The following is a 26189-nucleotide window of genomic DNA, read 5'->3' on the forward strand; positions in this document are numbered from 1 at the left end:
TGAACGAAAGGAATCTTTGAACGATTGTGTTCACCTAGTGTAACCTAACACATAGAATCTATAGTTTTATTTAGTTCCATATGATGATAAGCTATTTTTTCTGGATAAGGGTCTTAAAATGAACTTAATTCTAATATTAAAGGTATTAAAGATTCTTAAAAATAATAACTTATGTCTGATTAGAAAAAAAATCAAATTTATTCAGTTGTCAGGAAAAAGTAAACGAAACGTTCGAGGTAAACGGGTTTTTTGAAAAACTCTGATCCGGATCACTCGTTCACCTGATGACTCGTTCAAATTGAACGGGTCGAGACCAAACGACACATTTCTACTTGCCACTGCCACTGCGCTACTAACCTCAAAAAATGCTAGCACCCTGGATACGCCCATGGCTACATTAGTCAGTTAAATTAATATTTTATGCTTGGACTGCAACACTTGTATAGGCCTTACTTACTTACTTACTGCCGGGGCGTAACAAATCTCAGTCGATTCTTTGCCTCGTCTATGAGCCTACATAGCCTTGTATAGGCCTACATACAAAAATATAATATATAAATAGAATAGGTAAGTAGATGCAGTGAGACGACGTGAGCGAGACATGATCCACACAGCTGATAAACAAAGACAAGAAGATGCTGGTCGCACTCCCCACCACTGCTTGCCATAACCCCCCGACAGAGGGGGGCACCTCTTTCGCGGTGCTGCTCAGATATTTGCTTCTACCCAGGTTTCTTTGCAAGTGGTTTATATAGTCGTTCCTTGTTTTTGTTTGTTATAATAAGGACCTGTATCACTAGCAAACATCACAATTTCACAGTGTTACTGAATGATATTGGGTGAAGGTTAAATACAAGACTAGTCCGAGGACAGATCTCTGTGACACTCCTCTGCCCACTGGTAGTTGTTCGGATTTTGCTTTTGTTACTGTGTTTTTTTGTAGTATGAATAAGTTGTTGATAGGATCAATATCGTATTATATATTTTGAAATTGACAACACAGATTAAAACAGGAAACCAGAACATCCTATTTCCAGTGATCTAAGGAGAGTACTACAATGCAAGAGTGCACTGAAATCAAATCTTGTCATAAACTTTTAACATTGACATTTGTTCTTTTATACTCCATGTCTACACATTCACATTTTTTTTCACGTGTTCACACATTCACCCTTTGACCGCCGTGAGCCACTATAGTGGCTCGCCGTATGCGGTACCTTGAGCGCCGCGGGCCACTATAGTGGCTCTGTGAATTACGCCTTTGTCCTTATAGTTTAAACATAATATATATTTAAATATATTTATATCAACTTTGAATTGTATTGCTCTGCTTCATTTCAACTATAAAATATTGATATTTACTTGTTTCTATAGTAACAAGTGTATCTTCACCCTACAGCGGAATTTTTGAAATTTTACCTAAATTACATTATTTTATGCAATTTCTGTGGAATATATTTGTAACTTTTAGTATATGCTCAAAACATTACGTACTTTTAGGTTAAAAACGTTATTTGAGCCCAAGTTACTTATTCAGTGTGTTTTTGGACCTCAAACTTAAGTTTTTGTTTTTTTTTTAACTACGACAGGCATACATACTACTAAACAAATGTAAAAAAAAATAAAACTGTAATTTATTACATCAACTGAAAGTACATCTCTTCCCCTCAAAAACAAAACCAAAACTAAAAGGCTAGCTCAAAATTTACGAAAGTTATGTAATTTAATATGTGACCAAGCAAAAACGGGTGATTTTGCCGTGGCGGTATTCGATCCGTGTGGTGCTCAAACGTCTGGCGGTCTAGCAAACAACGGCGCGCGGGAGAGGCGGCGCACTAAGGGTTAAGTAAAAATCCAAAATAAACAAATAAATTTGAATTTGTCATTGCTGCCACCTATAATAAACATTAGATAATACTACTTGTCATTCTTATTTACATTACACTACAACAGCTGATATTTATTCATGCAAATACAAAATACTAAGACACAACATAGCACGTGATTTGATCTGCTGTCAGGAGTACTGTCTATATTTACAGTGAACAATTTTCTGTAACTTATTTTCAATAGTATTTGTGGGTGGTTTTCTGAATAAAATTATGCCAACGTTTTATTCTTATATCTAAGTAATGTACACACCAAGTTTTGTCCAAATCTATCCACTAGCTTTTATATGATTGAGTATCAAACATTTTCACATTTATAGCATTAATAGGATAATAAAACATATGACAAATGAATTAATTTCTCTTTTATTTAAATTCAAAACAACAAATCATCATGTATAAAAAGTACTGTATTAAAAAACTGTTGACGCTAACAACAATCCAAAATCAACATATTTAAGCAAGTTTACATCCTTGCTAAAAACTGTAAATTTCCTTACTGTGTAGAAAATACAATCATGTTAACCGAATGCATTCTTAAGTAACAAGTTCAGAAGTAAATGGCTCTCAAATATTTCTTTGGCTGATCTTACAATGGCATAAGTCAGTCTTCCCATTTGGGTAATCTAAACATTGCCCACCGTTGTATACAACTTATTGATTTCTTAATGAAATGCACGTTTTACTCACAATACTGTCTATGAATATTTCTTTTCAGAATCATAATTTCTATAATATAATGCTATCGTTCACCATTTCTGTTTAACTTATACAATACAGAAACATAACTTCTGATAAAGTCTGTATTACAGCATATCAACAAAAATGCTAATCCTGTTCTTAAAATAAACATGTCAGAAAGACATACTTAATTTTTAAAATGAATGAAAAGTAATTATCACTAAAATAATGGCAGACTTCAATGTACATCAACATTGCATGTATTTTAGAAAAAAGTTGTACTATTGGACATTTACTTTTCACTGTCAAATTGTAATGGAAATTTATTACGAATATTCAAATTTACCATTTAACTATGTGTGAAAACTTTTTTAAGTGCAAAAATTAATGAAAATTAAATTTACAATATAAGTTTTTTAGGTCAGTACCGTAGAAAATGTGTTTCTTGATACTATAGTACAGTGCAGTAAAGTAAAAACAATTATTCTGAGCTGTATTTAAAAAATCATACCATATAGAATCAATCAAATCCAAACAACCATCATATTACTTGAGGAATTAAATGACTTGATTATGTCCATACTTAATGTATTAAATATAAGACAAATTTTCTTATTTTTAACCCTTTAAGCGTCATGAAAAATTAGACCTGATCTTTGATAAAGTTACAATTTTTTTTAATTTCAAATGTGTAAAGTTAAATTTTTTTTCGTTTCTGTATGTCAAAATAGAGTTATTTAACGGTGAATAAAATTTGTTCAGCCCTTTTTGGATTTCCTAGGCTAATGTTTAACTTTTGATAATATTGTAGAATAGCAGTGTAGTTGTCACCAATATTTTTTTATTTATTCAGTAAGTATGGGAATGAAACCCAGTTTTATAGATAAACATATACTATATTACAAACCAATAAAATTAGAAAAATACAAAAGTAGACAAAGAGTGTTTATTTGGTGGCGGGCTGTCACAACTGACATTCCGCGAGTCTCCCGCAAGCCACTGTTATCGCGTGGACTTTGAACCTTCTTATCGCTCGGCAACCTGTAGGACAGCCTTGCGGGGCTTGAATTATGTTTCTTGCTTTCTGATAACATCCTTATGACCGTAGTAAAATATGAAAAAGTTTGGGGTTGACCAAGTAATTGCTCAAAATTACCGAATCTTTAAATTCCGAATCGTCTGGATTCACCATTCACATGAATAATGGTAAAAAACACTAAATAAATACTGGAAACTGCTGTATATAATACGAATAATTTACTTTAAAAAGAATAGGACACAACAGAAAATTAGCGATAACCAAAATACATATGCGTGTACCGGACGCTTCCCACTAACTAACTGGCTAGATGCCTTGACGGGAGCTCCCGTCAATGACTTTGTGAATACCGTGGGGCCACGCCCGCTAGACAGTGTTTGGCCAATTAGAAGCAAATGCCACTCCCATTGTAACAGAATTCGAGGCGGGGCAACCCGTCTGTATGTCGCATGACTACTAGAACCATCTAGCAGCAAAATATTCAACTAACATAGCAGTAAGAAAATAAAGAATGCAAAAACGCGGATCCACGGCAATGACGTTTTGAGCTTGTAGTGGCCCTCCGCGGATCCGCGTCAATAACGCTGGAAAGGTTAATATCATACATAATCCATTAAGTCAGAAAGGATTTTTATTTGTTACAACTTAGGCAAATATTTGATCTCCAGCTCTAACTAATAAGCTTTGTAACTTAAATTCATGATTAATAATAATAAGTGCACTGTGTTGTGCAATTTTGTTACACAACAATACAACATCTTGACATTTTATTCAAATTTAGCATTTACAACCTGTTTAACAAAATTAAAAAAAACATTAAATCCAAATGGAAATTTCTTTTACGAACTTTTATTACTTTGCATTGTACTTAATAGCTGTTGAACCTGAAGTTAGCATTATCGCATTGATTAAGGTCCTTATGCTGGAATCACCAGTTTCAGAACACGTAATTTTATTATTGAAATAATGCTTTGTTTCAATATTAGTGTTAATTACAACACGTTAAAAATGTTTGAGCTTTAGATCAAGGTCTTTTAATGCAGTGTATAGAAGTATAAGATACATTAAAATATATTTGCTCATTATCCTACAAATATTTAGTTTGAGAGTAGAAGGAGAGAGATGATATGAAAGAAGTTTCATATTCAATAGTATATTACTTGAGTTAGTGGTAAACCTTGGCTGATGAATGAGCCAATGGGATTTCAGTACAATTTCATCCACAATAAGCCGATTTTTTTCAAAATATAAGCTCAAAAAGGTACTTATGGTTATAGAGAAATGTAAATAATATTCAAATTTAATAGGATTTTACAAAAACAATCAATATAAAAAATAACAAAAAAGCAACACATTAATGTCTTTTTACTGTTTATATTTATTCAAATTGAGCATAAAATAATACTGTTCTATAAGTGAATCTTGAATAGAACAATAAAATTAAGTTAAGTTGAGGACAAACATAAAAAAACACACTCAAATCTGACACATCCCTCTCAATCATTGCTGTCACTACTATACAAATATTTGTGATGTATTTTATTACATTTTTTGCCTATTTTACTCTCTAAACATATTCAATTTTTACACTTTTAAAACAGAACATAGTAGGGATTGTAGAATGTTTGTTGGTGTTGACACACATTCTATTTTTGTGTACAAGCCTGTCAGCGCACACGACGAGTAACGTTTTGTTAATGTTTAACATACTCATTCAGTTATTACCCCTGAAATTGTATGACTTCAATTTACAATCTGTTTTACTAGTCTCATCAATGCAGTCATCTGGATAGAAAAAGTAATAAAATTACACTGTAAAAACACTACAACCCAAATAATTTATTTAAAACAGAGTTTAAACAGTTTAATATTACCCCTATCATTAGAACTTCAAATAAAAACGAGCACTTACTTAAGCCTAACACTAAACGGAGAAAAACAAATAAGAGAAATCTGGTGTATATTAACTAAAATGTTACAAATATTATGTGGCCAAACAGGTCTTTCAATTTTAAAAAAGTCCTACCTTTGAATCAATCCTTATATAATCCAGCTATGCACAATACCTTTTAAATGAAGATTATAGCACTGGTATAATAGAAAATAACATAGAGGTATTTAAAATTTGTAATAAATTATTTATTTTCAACAACTTAGAAAACTTTTACTTATATAAGGCTCTTAAACAAGAAATTGATTCGGTACAGTAACCATATAGTTTTTAATAAAATAATTGATTTTCAAGCCAGGCAGACATGCCCATTTCTGATAACAGATAACTCCTGCAGGAGGAGCCCAAGGTCATGAACACAAAGTTCAACAAGTGAACTGGAGCTGGGCTTCAACAAGGAACATGTCAATCAGTGAACATGTTCGGCCAAATACTTAAATTTAAGTTACATGTAATATATTTTCACTGTGTTTAGTGTAATTTTAAATCCATTACGACTTCTAGCTGACTGAGATATTCAGCTTGTATCTTAGTTATTGAAAACTAGGTAAACATGTTGGAACACTGCATTAAAACTTTGTTACAGCTTTTACAACTGGATTAAACTAAAGGCAAAATCAGTGAACAAAAGAAAATAGTCCATAATGAACTGGTTGGACATACATCTGCACATTAAGTCTATTAGTTTGTTCTGTTCCAATGGTTTTGTTCAAATAATTGGTTGTCATGAAGAAAAATTAAAATCTTTGTTTTAGTTATTTATAAGAGGTTTTAGTAGTAAGTGTTGAGTTTTAACTCATCTTGAAATATAGTAGTGTTTTTGGGCCATGCAATAAATAATTCTTTCATCTCAAAAAATCTTTGGGAGAATGTCCAAACTGAGAGACTAACTTGTATTGTTTCAATTTGCAATCTTGTGTATTACACCCAACGCCTTACTTAACGTAAACATTCATACTAATATTTTTTTTTATATTAAACCTAAAGTTTGTAAAAATTAATTACACGACTAGGGACTTTTCACTTAAATCACTTGGTGTTTAGACCAGTCCTAGCAACAATACTTTAATAACAATTCAATTAGCCATCCAAGCAATTTAAAGATTGTTCATACAATAGGAGGTACGTCACTGCAACAAGTTTATGTTAATGCTTTTTCCAAAACTGTACAATCTTCTTGTTTTGTTGCTATAACAATCACAATCGTAAAGCTATTTTCTTATTTCATGTAACACACAACAATTCACACAACGTAACAGTCTTTGAGCAATTATGGCAAGTTTTGAGGCCAGAACACCTTAGGTATGTCCGACCCAAAGAACATTTTAGTATTGTTCGCGATCGCCTCGTATCGCTTCAGTTCCAGATACTGTGTGGTGAGCAGCAGAGCGTTTGCTTCTGCTTGAGTCTTCATTTGGTAGAAATCTGCATCTGCTCGACTCCTCTGTGTTGCAACGTGCATAGCATCTGCAAAATATATTGCCATTAAAATGTGAAACTCCATACATGGGAAACTATATGTACTGTTTAAACTTTGATATCACCAGTGAAATACTATCCAAAGACACTGCTAAAGCTCCCTACTTTGTTTACAATCCTTCCACATGTTGTAAAACAATTGGGAATAGTCAATATTATAAAACCTATTTATAGCTGAGTTCATAAAATCAAAACTCCTTCTCTATGCCATACAATACGTACTACATGATTCCAAGGTACTTTTCCCTTTTTTTAATAAACATAAAATTGAAGTTAACCTTGCTAATCTTTAACGATTTCATAATTTATTACTTTACGTGTACCCTGTAAAATTTGTCATGTGACTTAAGCAGTTTGTATTGTAAACAATTAATACAACCTAGAATTTACTAAGCAATAACAACTAAAATCACACTTAACTCATTGGCATGTTGCTTTTTAATGGTGTTTTAACACGTAGGAATCCCTATATTTTCATAGCTTGGATATGTTTTTACAAACAACCTGCAATAGCTTGAATTCTATGTGAAATTACACCTTGGAAAATTGTTTCAGAATCAGAATTTTTTGTATTCCTCACTATGACCAAGTGATAAGAAAATCTAAAATTGTCAAATCTTTTAAAATTGATTCTTAAATATTTAATCATAGTAACTTATTTTTTTAAACTAAGTATGATTTAAACAAAATCATCAACAATCCAATTTCTGTAATTCTTAAATCTTTACAGACTGTCTGATAATAAAGGAGTAATCAGAAAATGCCATTGTTTTGTAAGGCATTTGCAGAGGTTTAGAAACATAGCTATATTTAAGAACAGTCATATCCCCTACATTCTCCTTTGATTTGATAGATTATAATATAAGCTTCCAAAATATATGCCTTTAGTCTGAAAACATTGAGCATAAATTTAAATCTCCTATTACACATATTTTAAACTTGAAATGTTTTTAAAATTTCAATCCGTCCCTAGTTATGATAAAAAATATTAAAATATAAACATAACATATTTAACTGTGGAAAATATAAATACAACTCAAGATGCTGGCATGTGCACATAGATGCAGCAAACATAAACATTGAAAATAGAAATTGCAAGCCATATTTAATTTTCAAAAGCATTAGAATTTGTTAATTATATTGTCTATCTACCGACTGTCGATTGGTTATTTGTGGACGAATGCTGATAGGTAGTTTTCAAACACAAAGTACAATAAAAACCCATTTTAGCGTACAGTAATTTGCATAGTGCCTATCACCTGTCGTCCACGAATATATGCGCCAGATTCATGGTGATGCATGATATATGATATTTATTTATATATATATATATAAATACAGAACTGCAAACAAAATATTACTAAACTACAATAATTTGTTAAGTACGTTATCTATAAACAGGTTCTCATACAGGTACAACAATATCACGTTTACGCAATCGGTAATATTGTTCTTGTGTATTGTAAATTCTCTGTGACACCATTCTCATCTTGACGATGATGTAATAAAGATATTTTGACTTTGAATATGTGTATTGCCGATCAGTTGCCGTCCACAAATAAAACAGCAGATATGGTGCTGCAAGACATAAATATAGAAGTTATTAACTACAAGCAAAATATTATTTACAAAAGTACAACAATTAATTAATTATGTTATGTTGTTTTAACAGTTTTGAAAACACAAAGACTGGATTGTCGGATCCCTTCCAACAATTCTCGATTCCAAATCTTTATTGAATATTTGGTGGATTCAGATTCGACGCATCGTTACAATGATGTACATAAAAAGTTATAGCTTCCTATGCTAAATATGAATTCTACTGCTAAGGAACATGCCATTTTACACTACTCCGACATCAGCTGTGAGTGTCCTCCCACGATTTGCCAAAATAAAAAGTTGGCTACAATAAAAGAAATGTATTATTTTGCGCAGTCATGCCAACCAGAATCATTAAATATAAGATGAATAAGATTAGATAGAGTTCATAGCCTGTTCAGAGTACAGTACAACTATTGAGTCAAATTCTAATGGCGAGACTATCTTGTTACGGTGTGATTGTGGTATTGACTTTTCCTGTATTTTACTCTTGTAATAGTTTACGGATGAATTAAAAGTAAAAGTATATTTTGAGATCAGAAGAATAAAAAAGTGGCAAGGGATTTTGTACATATCCAGTTATATAATGATACCTATTTCAGCACAAGCGGAGAAGTCCTTGTAACGGTCTCAAACTGGTTAATAGTATTTCAAGAGGTGTAAAAACAGATGGTAAACATTCAAGCTACAAATATCTGTTCCTCATTGTTCAACTGTAGTCCGAACTATACTCGGGCTCCGTATTCAATGCATTAATAGTATTTCAAGAGGTGTAAAAACAGATGGTAAACATTCAAGCTACAAATATCTGTTCCTCATTGTTCAACTGTAGCTACAGTGTTAGTCCACTACTGCAAACTAAAGTAGCAAAGGTGTTAGTATTTTCAACAAAATTAATTTGAATTAGTAATCATATACAATATGAATATTGTAAAAAAAATCTAAAATTACATGAATATGACGTCATTCAGTGTACAAACATTCTGAATAGACTTTTGAATTGGAAACAATAGAGCAATCTTAACCAAAATAGTATCAGTCTTAATACAATATTAATCTGACTTTTAGATATATTTTCCTTTTTTATTCTAATACATCCTGAAAACATACTACTTATAGAATAGAATAAATAGCACTAAAAGGATTAAAACTGTTCATATTCATGAAACTGAATCACATCAGATTGTTACCTTCTATTTCAGACATTTTCTGAAGAGATTCTTTCTCCATGATTTTTTGGTCAAACTGTATCTTGGATACTTGAGACACCTTCTCCGCCTCTATAATGGCCTTCTTACGTTCAGTCTCAGCATCCTTCTCAACTACTTTCTGGTGCTGGATGGAAATTAACAGCTTTGTCTTTTCTGCCTCCCTACGCACATTGAGGATGTTACAATTTTAAGGAATTGAAAGAAAGTCTAAATTAATATGTACTTAGATTGTAGAAACCCATAGTGCCCATGTATCAAACATGAAGTAGACTTTGCAAAGTACCTAAAGATTCAAACATATCTGTTTAGAACAGGCACATCAGTTAGCATTAAAATTGATAAAGTACTCTTTTGTTTAAACAATGTATTCATTATGAATTATATACTAACATTATATTTTATTTCTGAATTATTTTTCTGCTTGAAATCTTTTTTTAATCTATTTAAATTATTAATATTGACTACACAATTATTAAAACAGTGAAATATGTTAAATTAATAAATTTATATTTATCTATCAATGAATAGGTCACTCGTCAATGATACATTCTTACATTTCTAACAGACCAAACTGATTTTTTTAACAGATCATTTAATCAAGAAAATTAATTGCACTGGCTGCAAATTTCTATAAAAACACAAATTCTTTAATTATACTTCCTTTTGAAATAAGAAAAACAAAATAAAGCATGATAATAATGAAGATACAGATAGAAAAATGAATTTATAAAAATTGTGAGGTACCCTTGGGAGTGACAAGATCAGATATATGTGTGTGTGTGTGTGTGTGTGTGTGTGTGTGTGTGTGTGTGTGTGTGTGTGTGTGTGTGTGTGTGTGTGTGTGTGTCTGTGTGTTTCTTGTGAGCTTAAACATTCGCCTACTGGACTAAAAAAGGTTGACATAACTTTTATAAAATCATAACACTTACCACTATAATAGTTTTTTATATTAAATGTTGTACATTAGAGACTACTGAATATTTTCCTTAACTGAAAAATGTAAACTATAAAAACAGAAGTAGTATGAATTTTTTTGAATAAATCTGTGAATACACATTTAATTTTAGAATTTAAAAAATCGTCTGATAGACCCAATATCAGAAAGATAAGAACAACTAAAACATTTGTTAAAAGTAACAGAATAAATGTTTCTTAATAAGCAGTAATTAGGTATGAGGTATTTAATTTGATTAAAAATTTAAAAAAGATAAAAAAGTTGACTTTAAATCCATTAAATCATTATTTTTACTTGCAAGTCTTTATTTATTTATTTATTTTCACCTGCAAGGGAGTTATTTAAATCATAGGATAAGTGGTGGTTTAGCTAACTTTTAAAATAAAATTCAAGTACAATTACCACTAATTCGAAAAAGCATTAATTAAATTCCAATATAGCTTTTTATGCTAAATATTAAGAGTTACTTCACAACATTTTCTTTTGAACATTCATGGATGTGCCTGTATAAAAAATCAAAGTATTAATTAACCAGTAACTGAGTCAAGTATGATTGATCACGTAGGTATGGATGTCCACAAATGGACATGACTTGACGTGGCACTAATATGACATGTGAAATGTGTCAATCCTTTAAAAATTTAGTATAATGTTTTAAAATTCAGTAACTCCTGTTTTTTCTTTTTTTCTTATTTTTTGTAATTCACATACGCTATATGTCTATAAAAAATCGTATAAAAAAGTTTAATATTTTTACATTAATTCATAGTTTTTCCGGATTGCTTCAGGAATTTTAGGTTTTGTGACTCGCACTGAGTGTACTTGAAGTCCAGGAGCCATTTCATTGAGATCACGTTGGAGAGCAGTCTTCAAGTTCTCATCAATTTGGTCGAACAAGTCAATGTACACCTGCAACATTGAAAATGGTTTTATATTATTGTACATCATATAATTATGCATTCTAGTATTGGGTCTTTGATGCTATTCTTTAGCATCAGTTTAAACCCATCTTTATCTACTTAAATCCTTTCAGCCTTACAGACTGACTTTTAAAAATAGAATTATGTATATTAGTTTTAAAAAACCTAAAATTACTCAATACAGAATTTTAATATTTTAAGAATCTAACAAAATTTTAGTTATGAAACTTTATGCTACCAATGATAGTTCCATTTCCTAAAATTTCAGTCCATGTAAAACAGTTAATATAGCATTAGGATTAATGTGAAAGTCGAGTTTAGCTTCAGTTCACCTTCCTCTTAGTGCAGCGTCTTGAATCTGATTCTGTTCAGGCTTGACTCCTGGAATCTGGAGTCGTGTTCATCTGAAGAGATCCAAAAAAGTAGGTCAAAATGGACTCTTTACATCGTTTTGACGCCACAGACACCCAGACTACAAAATATAGTGAAAAGATATTCTCATTGTCTCATCAAGTGCACAATTGAGTGCATTACGACGTTTTAGACACAATCGATTAGTAAAGTGGAGCAACCTAGATTTTTGACACATAACGTTTTTCCAGATTCCAGGAGTCAAGTTTATGAAAGTGTCAGACCCCAGACGCTGCATCAAGAGTAAGGTGAATTTTTGTTGTAAATAGCAAACTCTGTGAGACTAATAATTAAGAATTTGTTAATATTTATATCTGTTGTTAGATATATTTTGGTTTCATTTATTTGTTGTATTGCTGTTTGTTTATCTTTATATTATGTTGTCTATAATGTTTAAGGTATGTTGTATATTTTTAACAAATTGCTGCTAACACCATATTTACTGTTTTGAAGTGAGCAAGTTGTGGCTTTATTATGTATACATAATATACTGTTTTCCTAATTTTGTTAAAGATTAAATTAAAACTTTTTTTGAAGGATGTTAAAAATGTGATATCAGTAAGCCACTGTATTTGTAAGAAAAGTGACATTGTCTATTGCATTGTCATTAATGCTACAGACAATTAAGAATTCTTGATTCAATTTATTGAGATATAGTACACTAAACTTTGTGAGGTGTGTAAACGTACCTCATGAAGTGAGTGACTGCTGCAGAACTGGTTTAACTCATGATGAACCTTGTTGAAAATCAAGGTTTTGTCATAATCAGCAGTGTAGTTCCTCACAATGTCATAAACTGAAAATTAAAACAAACTAAAATTATAAACAGTGCTATAGTTAAACTTGTTGATAATACGGTATATTTATATTTTATTTGAACAGTATATTTTCTGGAAAAAATATAGTGCACTTATAAGCTACGTGAATAACAAACAGCAGAAATAACCATGTAGAAGAAATGTCTGTTTTAGCATAATTATTGTCAGTCATACATCATGTAATGTACATAATGTAGATAAACCTATATCTTTATAATGAAAAAGATATGATGTAAGACACTTGAAGCAGGCGTATATTTTCTAACAGGCCTGATGGTACAACAAATTCACATAGTGGCCACTCAAAACCTCTTTTCAAATTCACGGGTTTCTCTCAATTTTTCCAGTTTAAAATTCCCGATTCTTTTGTCTATGTTTGTATCTGCAGGAAATGCCACAAAGCTGCGGAGTTAGCAAATTTCGTCACTAGCGATAATCAAGAAAATCGGTGATGATTAATCGCTTATTACATATTTTAAGCTCCTTAGTTTTTATCTATGTGTCTTTCAATGTGTCAACATAACATTGTATATATCTAAGAACTTTCCTTTTTGTGATGTTTGGAAAATACATGTATCCAATCTGGAAAAAATAAAGGAAACAAACCATTATTAACAGAGTGCTACCGTGGGACAACTTGCAGTCCAGCATCACGGGTCAGACGTCTGTGGTGCATGAACTTTTGGTACGAGACTTTGTTGGTACACTAGGTAAATTTGGTACAATCAACAAATAAACTAAATCCTCTCATCTGAACACTATTTTTAACTTTGACAATTTGGGAAAAACAAGCCCAAGAATGCCATGCTACATCAAAGTAATTCACAGAGATTCAGGAAATGAATATACATATTATTAAAACTACAAGTCATGTATCTTCTACATCCTCTTTCTAAATCATAGAAACGTTAGCTTATAAAATGAGCTTCCAGAATATATTCCATTTAAGTAAAAATAAATGGCTATATATTTATAGAGAATCTATTTATGTACAACTATACAAAGTATGATATATAGATAAAATAAAATTTGTGATTGTCTACTGCTGAGCAGTTAACGTCCACGCATAAAACCAGCAGACACACTGGTGTTGATAAATATACAGGGTGAGTCAGAAATATGGTAACATATTTTAAGACGTGATTTTAGAGCTAAAAATAAGAAAAAAATGTTATGTAAAGGTAGGTCCGGAAACGCTCCATTACTGAGTAATGGCTGGCGAAAGATTTTGCTTTGTTTTCAGTTCACCTGGTGAAATTAAGTGATTCTTAAAGGTTGTGTTCTTACTTTTTAACTCAAATAAGATGGATTTATAAGGAAAGTCACCTGAAAAATCAAATAAAACCACTCTAGAGGTTGTAGTGTGATCGGTTTTTGAGAAAAAGTATGAAATTTGCCAAAAATCTAATAACCTAAATACCATTTTAAATGTTTGAACTCGAATAACATTGTTAAATGACCAATAAACAAATTGTTTTTCCTAATACAGATTGTAGAGAATTTAATTCTGAAAACAACCATAATAAACAAAGTTAACTAAATGTGTAAAAAAGTTATGATATTGACTCCTCACTTATCACACTACACAGCAAACTTTTGCTGTTTTATAATAAGGAATGAGTATCTGATCGGTAACAGCTGGTGAAAAATAAACATTTTTAGTTCAAAATTTTATTTTTAAATACAATAAACATCTACAATCGCTTTTAGTCTGAAGATTACCAGAAGATTAAAAAGGATGCTCTAAATGACCTCCATTGTTCAAAATGCACGCGTTCAGACGTCTTCTCATCAAGTTTCGGACCCGTTCAAAAAATCCAGGTGTCTGCTTAATGGTTTCTATTCCATTAGACATGTTTAATCGGAGTTCTTCAATGGTATCTATAGGGGAAGAGTAAACTAATCTTTTTAAATGTCCCCAAAGGTAAAAGAAGTCCAAAGGATTTAAGTCCGGTGATCTTGCTGGCCATGAAACTGGTCCACCTCGGCCTATCGATTGATTTGTGAAACTCTCATTTAGGTGTCCACGAACAGCCAGAGAGTAGTGCGCAGGTACCCCGTCATGCATAAACCACATGTTTTGGCGCAAATGCAGAGGTACATCATCAAGCAGATTAGGTAGCTCGTCTCTTAAAAAGTTCAAGTACACCACGCCATTAAGCCTGGGAGGAAGCAGGAATACGACAAAATCATCGGCTAAGATTCCAACCCAAACATTTCCTGAAAACCGATGTTGTGGGCGATTAGGTTTGATACCATGAGGATTTCTGTCTGCCCAAATGTGGTTGTTATGGAAGTTAATGATAGCTGTTCTTGTAAAGTGAGCCTCGTTGGTAAACAAAATTGTATTCAAAAAGTTTGGATCAGCATATTTTAACAGAAGCCATCGACAAAAACAACATGGGGAGCGTAGTCTTGTGGCAAAAGAGTTGCTGGAACATGGAGTTGCTTGGACATGCTGGAAGTGGTATGGGTGTAACTGGTACTCGTGTAGTATTCTCCGAATACTAGATTGGCTGAGATTGAACTATAGTGACAATTCTCTAGTGCTCTTTTCAGGATAATCAGAAATTTTATTAAGAACCAACTCTTCTAATTCAACAGTCCTACATGATCGTGCGATGCCTGCATTACTATGCTCCGAAGATTTCAAAGAACCTGTTTCAGATAGGCGTTGATGAACAGTGGCAAAAATCTTGCGCTATGACACCTGCGGTTAGGAAAGTTCTCTTGCTAGACAGACGTCTTGCTGAAGTACTATTGCAGCGTCCCAAACCATACATTAAAATGCATGTCTGCTAAATCAGAGTTTGAATACACATGAATATTACCTTCCATTTTTAATAAATGAAACACACAACACAAAATCACTAATAAAATGGAGGGAAATAACCGGTTAAAATACTTAACACAAGCACATAGTATCTTTACAGTTTGTTGTTTTGTTCAACAATGAGGTGACATATGTCATCTAATAATAAATGCCAAGCTGATTATTTATTATTTAAAAATGTTTAAACAGTTGTTGTTTAAATAAATAATTATTACCAGCTGTTACCAATCAGATACTCATTCCTTATTATAAAACAGCAAAAAATTGCTGTGTAGTGTATTACGTGAGGAGTCAATTTCATAACTTTTTTACACATTTTGTTAACTTTGTTTATTATGGTTGTTTTCAGAATTAAATTCTCTACAATCTGTATTAGGAAAAACAATTTGTTTATTGATCATTTAACAATGTTATTCGAGTTCAAACATTTAAAATGGTATTTTGTTATTAGATTTTTGGCAAATTTCATACTGTTTCGCAAAAACTGATCACATTACAACCTCTAGAGTGGTTTTATTTGATTTTTCAGGTGACTTTCCTTATATATCCATCTTATTTGAGATAAAAAGTAAGAACAAAACTGTAGTGTATTTAGTGTGAGAAGTACTAAGTTGGTAGGTATCCATAGTGATATTTAATGTCTGCACCAGTGATGTTGGCAGTATGTATTGTCAGGCGATGTAACATACGATGTGGTCTAAAAGAATAAAGAATGCTCATAGGCTGCTCTCCTGTGACGTCACATCACGCCACTACCCTACAAACCAACGGTCCAAGCTGGCCAGCCAGCAGTCCACCCAGAGTCCACCACCAGACACCGTCATGTAACCTCCGCGTCCCGTCCGTTCCTTACGAGCGGTCCTAGAGCAATGTTACTCTAAATGTGTAGTTTAATTATTCTTTCCCGACCCATAGAGAGTACAGTGTCGACCCGCATACATTACAGTGGCGACGAGGAAAACAACTGCAACAGTGGAACGTCGTTACAGTGGCGACGAGGAAAACAACTGCAACAGTGAATTACAGTGATTTAGTGCGGAAGGGCAACAAGCGTAATGAACACGTGCAAATAAAACGAATGTGCAGGGGACATTCGGGACATTGAAACAGTGAATTACAGTGATATAGTGCGGAAGGGCAACTATCGTAATGAACACGTGCAAATAACCGCGAAATGTGCAAGGACATTCCGGACATTCCAACGGTCGGGAGTAGTAAGGTACGCCGATCGATATAAAACTATTCTTGGTTGTAAGCAGCGCACAAGCTGATTTTAATCGTTGCAATTAATGCCGTTAGACGATTATTTTTTACCGGGGACATTTTAAACAGTTATTACGGAGTGTACAAGAAAACAAAATGGCAACTATCGGGTCTATGGGTTATTTTTATAGTGCGGAAGAATCGTGGCAGTCTTATATAGAGAGATTTGAGTTTTTTATTGATTGTAATGATATCGATAATTCAAAGAAACTAAGCACTTTGTTGACAGTTATGGGTGTAAGGACCTATACGTTACTGAAAGACTTAATTACACCAGACAAACCGTCTGACAAGTCGTACAAGGAAATTGTGGACACTATAGCGAAATCATCTGCATCCCAAGCCTTCTTTTATCACGGAAAGATTTAAATTTAGTAGGCGGAATCAATTGGATCATTGAAACGGTTAGCGATTATATTGTGCATTTAAAACAGTTATCTAAGTATTGTGAATTTGGTGATAAATTGCCAGACTACTTAAGGGACAGATTAGTCGCGGGTCTGCGAGACCAACAGATACAGAAAAGACTTCTCGGGGAGGAGAACCTCACTTATGAAAAGCCGTGCAACTAGCTACTGCAATGGAATTTGCTGAGAAGGGGCGGCCCAGATGACAACTGCAGGAGGACGTATTCACCGGATGCAGAGCAGCGGGTCGATACCGAAAAGGACACAGGCGGCGAGCATCGCAGCGAGACGGTCATCGGACGGCGGGAAGGCGCTGGGAGACATCACCTGCTATTGTTGCGGCAAGCGAGGATCACACACAGCATCGCAATGTCGGTTTCGTGAGTACACGTGTAATCATTGTAAAAAGAAGGGACACCTTGAAAGAGGTTTGTAGATCGAAAAATTATGTTAACAAACCTAATGAGAACAAACCAAATGTTTTTACAAATAGGTCTAGGAGCTTTCAGCTAAAGGGAAACAGTTTTACAGCAATAAAAAGCAATATGTTTATAAAGGTAGGCAGCACTATGTAGAGGAAAGTAAAGAATCAGCAGAGTCCGGTTCAGATAATCACTGGAAAACATAAAGACAATGACGATGTGTATGACATTTCCAATCTATTTACGGTTAAAGAAATAGAAACTAAGATTAATAAAATTGAGCCAATAACGGTACAGTTATTAGTGGAAAGTAAGGAAATTGTATTTGAAGTCGATAGTGGAGCTTGTGTTTCAGTTATGTCAGAAAAAGATTGTAAGACCTAAGTTAGGAAATATAAACATGTATCCAACTAGCTTAGTATTAAGTTCATATACACATGAAAAGATCAGGCCTTTAGGGTAAGGTTATGGTCAATGTACAACATAAAGGTAAAGAGAAACAATTAGCTTTATACATCGTAGCTAATGGGGCTAATCCCTTGTTAGGGCGTGATTGGATGCAAGCATTAGATTTAACAGTTAGAGTGCCTGAGTAATGTAAACAATGTACAGTCAGCCGATCGCACGAGCATGGTGGGGGTTGTGCCAACTGCAGGCGGCAGCGCGGCAGACGCATGCACGCCTGTCAGTGGAAGCCACACACACCTGTAGAGGTAAAACAAACAAACATCTGTCAATCCGTCTGTTGTCAACAACAACAAACAAGTAGAATTACTGTACAATGAGTTTCCAAATGTATTTACGGATAAGTTGGGATGTTTCAAGGGTGCACAGTTAAATTAAAGTTAAAAGAAAATGTAGTACCAAAATACTTTAAACCTAGGACGTTACCTTTTACACTTAAAGAAAAAGTAGAAGCCGAGCTGACTAGACTAGAACAAGAGAACGTTATTTCACCAGTAGATACCAGTGAATGGGGGACTCCCATTGTACCAATTATTAAGGCTAATGGGAAAATAAGAATTTGTGGGGATTATAAAATAACTGTAAATCCTTTCTTGGAGGTAGACCGACACCCGTTACCGAAAATTGAAGAAATATTTGCCAGCCTACAAAACGGAGAAAAATTCTCTAAAATAAGATTTATCTTCAGCTTATCAGCAGCTTAAACTAGATGTAGATAGTCAAACGTATTGTACAATTAGCACACACAAAGGATTGTATGCTTACAATCGCCTATGTTTTGGTATCAGTTCAGCACCGGGAATATTCCAGAGAATAATAGAACGAACATTACAAGGTATCCCGGGGGTAACTGTATTTTTAGATGACATTCTAGTAACAGGTAAAAAACAATGAGGAAAACACATGCATAGACTTAGACTAGTGTGTCAAAGACTTGAAGACAATGGTTCACAGTGAGCAAGAACAAATGTAAATTTTTCTGTGACAGTTTAGAATATTTAGGTTTTGTTATCAGTAAACAAGGGTTGCATACCGCACCTAGTAAGGTTGAAGCAATTGTCAAGGCACCTGAACCTCAAAATGTGACACAGCTTAAAGCCTTCCTTGGTCTTGTTAATTACTATTCACGTTTCATTCCTAGGATATCCACTATTTTAACCCCAATGTATCAGTTGTTAAGAAAGGATACCGATTTTTGTATTTAATTTAGCATGTAAGAAGGCACTACAAGAGATTAAGCAAAAGTTAATCTCTGCTGAAGTTTTAGCGCATTTATGATCCTGCATTACCACTAGTGGTAGCCAGTGATGCTAGTCCATATGGCATTGCATCAGTTTTGAGTCAGATTCAATACGACGGGTACAGAAAGACCTATATCATTCGCAAGTAGAGTGTTAAATAGCGATGAGAAAAAAACTATTCACAAATAGATAAGGAAGCATTAAGCATTGTATTTGGTGTTAAGAAATTTAGTCAATATTTATATGGTACACAGTTTTTGTTAAAGACTGATCATAAGCCTTTAGTGGCTATTTTTGGACCAAAGAAAGGGTTACCTGCTTTCGCAGCCAGTAGGTTACAACGATACGCTTTGTTTTTAAGTGGTTTCCAATATGAGATTGTGTATGTTAAGTCCCAAAAACCATGGCAATGCCGATGGTTTATCTAGATTACCTGTAAATAGTGAGATTAAAGATGAAATCTCGGATGATGACCTTAATATTAATGTCATAGGTACCTATTTGCAGTGTTTAGCTGAAAATGACATACCATTAAGCTATGTAGACATAAAAAGAGAATCAATGGTAGATAGTGAAATCAAAAAGGTAATATCCTATGTAGAATTAGGTTGGCCTATTGTAACTGAACCAGATCTAAAGCCATTTGAAATTAGACAGTCGGAATTAACCTTGGAGCAAGGAATCCTAATGTGGGGGTACAGGGTGGTAATACCTAAAAGGTTCAGAATAAACATTCTGAACGAATTGCATACTTCACACATAGGTATTGTTCGCATGAAGGCATTAGCCCGTGCATATGTATGGTGGCCTAATATCGACCGGGGACATAGAACAACTAGCTAACAGCTGTGCAGCCTGTTTGGAGGAAACGAGCAAAACCGCCCAAGGCTTTCCTGCATCATTGGAATGTTCCGGAACGAGTTTGGTCTCGAATTCATATTGATTTTTTTTGGACCTTTTCAGTCCAAGTTATTTTTGGTGGTAAAGATGCGTACTCTAAGTGGCCAGAGGTGTTGCCCGTTGCTTCAACGGCAGCTGTTCACACGATTGTGAAATTAAGGGAATTATTTAGTAGGTATGGTATTGTAGACCACATAGTGTCCGACAACGAACCACCTTTTACCAGTCAAGAGTTTAAAGAATTTTTGATGTCAAATGGTATCAAACACACGTTTTCACCACCATACCACCCAGAGAAACCAATGGTTTGGCAGAACGGTCAGTCAGAACTATTAAAAATAAATTGAAAACAGCTCTTCATAATTCCAAGGATTTAGAATTAGCTTTGAGTAACTTCCTGTTCACTTATAGAAATACAGTGCATTCTACTACCAATCTATCGCCAGCTCAATTAATGTTGGGCAGATCGCTAAAGTCTAGGTTAGATTTAATTCGCCCAAAATGTTAAAGCAATAATGTCAGATAATCAAGAAAAACAACGATTGTACTATAGGCGGTAGTAAAACTAGACAGTTAGCTATTGGACAACCAATCATAGCCAGAGATTACAGAGAGGTAGAAATAAATGGATACCAGGTGTGATAGGTTTGCACGATTAGGACCAGTCACGTATTTAGTTGAACTGAATACGGGCATGAGGTGGAAACGACATATCGACCAGTTGGTAGGTTTACAGTGTAGTCCGGAAATGTCTGAGTTGACAACAATGCCTAGACTCCCAGACGCAAGCGTGGCAACAGAGCACACGCAGGAAACGATCGATATAACAGTCGCGGGACAGAGCGAGCGCAAGGTCGCCAGTACTTTTAGCAACGACCTTGCCCCCCTCTCCCGCAAAACCATAACAATAACAGAAACGCTCAGGGGCAAAGCCCCAGCCCACGTACAAATGTAAACAATAACAGTTCCAGCGTTTCACACCAAACAAATGACACCTGTTAGACGATACCCACTAAGGGATCGTAAACCTTTAGTCAAAATGGACTTGTAAATACAACCCAATTGTGACTTGTATATAATTAATATTGTTTAAGCATTATTATTATCGATTTGTTAATTGTGTTCATTCAATGTGTTATTAATTGCTATATTCTGATTTATTGGTTTTGATTGAAGTGTTTGTGATTTGTGTTAAATGATTATATTGAGTTTGTATTTTGTTCTCTATAATCTATACTTACAAAAATAAAAGAGTATAATGTCAATTTTCTTATTCATTGTAATTGATTTAAAATTGGAGAATTGGTTAAAACAAATTGTAATTGATAAATTTCTAAAATTGTAGGGGACTTATGTATTTAAGGGGGAGGATTGTAGTGTATTTAGTGTGAGAAGTACTAAGTTGGTAGGTATCCATAGTGAATATTTAATGTCTGCACCAGTGATGTTGGCAGTATGTATTGTCAGGCGATGTAACATACGATGTGGTCTAAAAGAATAAAGAATGCTCATAGGCTGCTCTCCTGTGACGTCACATCACGCCACTACCCTACAACCAACGGTCCAAGCTGGCCAGCCAGCAGTCCACCCAGAGTCCACCACCAGACACCGTCATGTAACCTCCGCGTCCCGTCCGTTCCTTACGAGCGGTCCTAGAGCAATGTTACTCTAAATGTGTAGTTTAATATATTCTTCCCGACCCATAGAGAGTACAGTGTCGACCCGCATACATTACAAAAACCTTTCAGAATCACTTAATTTCACCAGGTGAACTGAAAACAAAGCAAAATCTTTCGCCAGCCATTGCTCAGTAATGGAGCGTTTCCGGACCTACCTTTATATAAAATTTTTTTCTTATTTTTAGCTCTACAATCACGTCTTAAAATATGTTACCATATTTCTGACTCACCCTGTAGACATAACAAATATTTCAATTAGAACTTCTATTAAAATATTATTTATACTTCAATTAAATATTTTATTAGTTTGGTTATCTATCTACATTTTTCATACAGGAATTAAAATAATGGTTGTTAATAATCGCCAGTTTGTGTACTGCAGATCAGTTGTTGTCTGTGAATGGACTGATTTACATTCCACACATCACTAGATGTAATATTGTAAAATCTTAACTTTCCAAGTTTATTTTAAGCACTTCTGTTGGTATCGGAATTGAGTAAAAGGAGCCGTGGTATCATATCGGAATCGATCCATACCTGGTAAAAATTCAAACATAATCGAATGTTTCCCAAAGCTCGAAATGCATGCATAATTAATTCATGTTTTTCCAGATTATCCTTGTTGGTGGGAGTCCAGGTTAGAGATCCGAGAAAGTATCATTCTTTAAAATATATCCCACTACTGTATTTAGAATTTAAAATTTAATACTTACCACTGTCTCTGTTAAGAATATTAACGACCTCAATTCTATCAAAGTATATCATAACTCCTCCACTGGTACCACAAGGAACATTTTTCACCTCATCTGTTTGTAGTGTTACCTGCAACAGTTAAATGGATATAATTGACTCAAATAATCTCAAAATTCTTTAAATAAAAATAAATAATATACCAAAAAGCAAACAGTTAGTACAATTTGTAAATAAATATATAGTACCTTAATCTTGTTGCTTATAAAATTATTTAAATACAAAATTGTATTTTACATAGATTTAGGAGAACATTATAGGCCTATCTTCCAAATAATGTTGAAATTGCTCTTTATTTAAAAGTGTATATTACACGGCTAGATTTTTTTCTTAAAAGGGTAGCAAGATTTCAGACATTTACCATTGTTATGTTACAAAAATAGGACACTATTTTTTGAGGATTGGAATCTACTTTCTTCTTCAGATTAAAAAAAAAACTAAACTGTTGGAAAATTCCCATTATTTCTTCATACTAGTGATTCAAGTTTTTTAAATAATGTTTTTTTTAATGTAAATTCAATATTATTTTTAATAATAGGTACATGTTTTAAAAAAGATATTTTTAAACATGGTCTATTTAAAAATTAAAAACAAAAATAAATATTTTGTATACGGTTTGAGTTTGGTTCTAATTTGTAAGATAAAACAAAGGATAAACTAATGTATTAACTATATTAATGTTGTCCATTACAATGTATGATCTGTTGCCTACTGCAGACTTTTTTTGTCCTTAGGATCAACAAATAAAATTATACTTTTAAATTATTTTCTAGAAATCTTTAAGTGTTATATTAATAACAGGAAGCAAACATAAACTATTCAGTTGTCATACTTGTTTAACAAATGTTTACTTATGATGTTATATAATTGGTTGTATCTATGCATGTTGTCACTCTGAGATAGGACAAAGTAGTCTTCTCACATAAAAGCTTTTATTTATGACATTTTCACAATCAGCTATATTGTGCTCTTTAAAAATAAGTTTTCTAAAATGTAGTCTTAGTTGAAATAACTTGATTTTGAATAATTTTATTTTTAAGTCCTAACTGTAATGACAATAACCTTAACTTTATCCAAGCATTAATTTGAATTGTAACTTTTTTCATGGTTATCAGGACATTTAAAAATATTTCTGATGAATGACATTCAATTGTGACACGACTTTGGTTGCAAAAAGTAAGGCCCCACAAGACTGGGTAGAGGGACCAAATACCCGGTGCCTGGGCCTAGGAGAGTGCCGCAGCTTTAGAGAGAACCCACCGCTAGGCCTAATAATAGAACAAACAACTAAAATTACAGATTTTTTAAATGTAATCCTAGATAAGAGCTTTTATTATTTAATTAAAGTCTCCGGTAACATAAAAATTATAACATTGTGAAACAGAGTAAGTTACTCTTATATTTATATTAATGATCTTCTAGATATTGACTTTCACTCCTCTATATTTGTATATGCTGATGACACGGCTTTGGTGTGTTCATCTTGCAGCAGAGCCTCTCTCAAGACAAAGATTGACAGGGAATTGGTGAGGGTGTAAGAATGGTTGATTACCAACAGGTTGTTAATTAATATATCAAAGACTAAATGTATTCTATCCTTTGATAGCAACAAGCCTGTCTGACTTGCAGAATATGTTTAATTAGTTCTGCCATAGCCATCAATGCTTGTATGGCTGTACATGTTCAAATATAGAAATAGTCGACAATGTAAAATATTTAGGAATGTATGTTGACTCCCAGTTAAAGTGGGGATTCCACGTAACGTACCTGACAAAGAAACTGAGGAAAATCAATTATGCGTTGTACCACATGAAACAGTTTTTGAGTAGCGAATTATTAATACAGTTATACATGTCATGGTTCGAGAGCACAATGAGATATGGGATCGTACACTATGATGGTACCTGGTTGCAGGCTGTGGCAATGAGTCAGAGACATGCTTTGCGAACGATATTTGATCTTCGGCGTACGGACAGAGCTAGTTTACTTGTTCACTGATAACCAAATCCTAACTTTCAAACAAGTGTATTAATTAAACGTATTGATGTATGTTTATAGACACTTGCAGAATTATCCCATTAAAATGACGTACAGGGAAACAAGAACTGCTCAATTAACATTTGAGAGTGCTCAATTAACGTTTTCATCACTGGAAAATCTACAGAGAAACGTAACCTTACAACATCTGATAAAATGAGGTTCTTATTTGTTTCTAGGCTGAGTGCTCGAACTGAGTGTGAAGACCTGAAAACATTTCTGGATAGCTGTTAAAGCGGGGTGATTACACGGTAGAAAAGCTTAATTCAAAACATCCTGAGTTATATTCATCATTTAAAGTTGGCATTCCATCCAATTACTACAGTGACATATACTCACCTGATTTTTGGCCAGAGAATGTATTCTTCTCAAGATTTATAAACAAAGTAAGAAAGACTAGATCTACCGAATTTTTAAACCGGGAGAATGGTCTAGCCCAAAAAGTTTCTTAACAAGTAGGCCTAGATCAAACCTTAAATTAGGTCAATGGAAAGTAGTTGACCCATATAAATATCAGTGTAGGCCCACAGCTTACCCTGAAAAAAAAATTAGTACGACTGCTTGGTTCCTATGCCTACCATAAACCAAGAGTTAGCTAAAATTTTCTTCATAAATATACAAGGTTTAAGGGGAAAATGCGAAGAACTGGAACTCCTGTTATGTCAAAACAAATACTTTGTTGCATGCCTTGCAGAACATTTGCTAAATACAGATGAAATTGAACTATGGGTACCTGAAGGCTTTTCTCTGGGCAGCAGTTTTTGTCGCAGTGTTCATATTGGCGGAGGGGTAAACATATATGTTGCTAATAACCATATTTTTAAGGAAATTGACCTGAAGAATTTCTGCAATGAACTCCATTTTGAAGTTACTGGTGTAGAACTCACAGAATTCAATCTGATTGTGGTGTCCCTTTATAGATCACCAGATGGTAGTACAGAAATATTTCTGCAGTCATTGGAGAAACTTTTAATCTTTCTCTTTCGATTAAAGTGCAAGTTAATCTTGTGTGGAGATGTAAATGCTCATTTTGACGTTACTACTAATAAAGCTACAGTAGAAAGATTTCTAAATGTATTAAGGCAATTTGACATATATTGCACAAACAACAAGCCTACACGTGGAAATTCATGCTTTGAAACCACATGAATATATTACAGAAGTCATACGACCATCTTTTTATCTGATCATGATGCCTTACATTTTGAGTTTTCGGTGAGTAAGCCTATTTCTTACACA

At 33.5% G+C, this 26189-nt stretch overlaps 1 protein-coding gene across 1 annotated transcript in view; it reads right to left on the reverse strand.

Moving 5' to 3' along the window:
* Positions 1–4202: 4202 nt before the first annotated feature.
* Positions 4203–26189, reverse strand: part of LOC124362638 (erlin-1-like) — a 33277-nt gene continuing 11290 nt past the window's right edge. The window contains exons 4-8 of the mRNA XM_046817315.1: positions 22877–22985; positions 12825–12931; positions 11562–11713; positions 9829–10010; positions 4203–7027 (exon numbers count right to left, since the gene is read on the reverse strand). Coding sequence (XP_046673271.1) covers positions 6831–7027; positions 9829–10010; positions 11562–11713; positions 12825–12931; positions 22877–22985 — 747 coding nt within the window. The 3' untranslated portion in view covers positions 4203–6830. The remainder of the gene's footprint in view (positions 7028–9828; positions 10011–11561; positions 11714–12824; positions 12932–22876; positions 22986–26189) is intronic.

Source organism: Homalodisca vitripennis, chromosome 5 (assembly GCF_021130785.1).
Source record: "Homalodisca vitripennis isolate AUS2020 chromosome 5, UT_GWSS_2.1, whole genome shotgun sequence".
Taxonomy (NCBI): Eukaryota; Metazoa; Arthropoda; class Insecta; order Hemiptera; family Cicadellidae; genus Homalodisca; species Homalodisca vitripennis.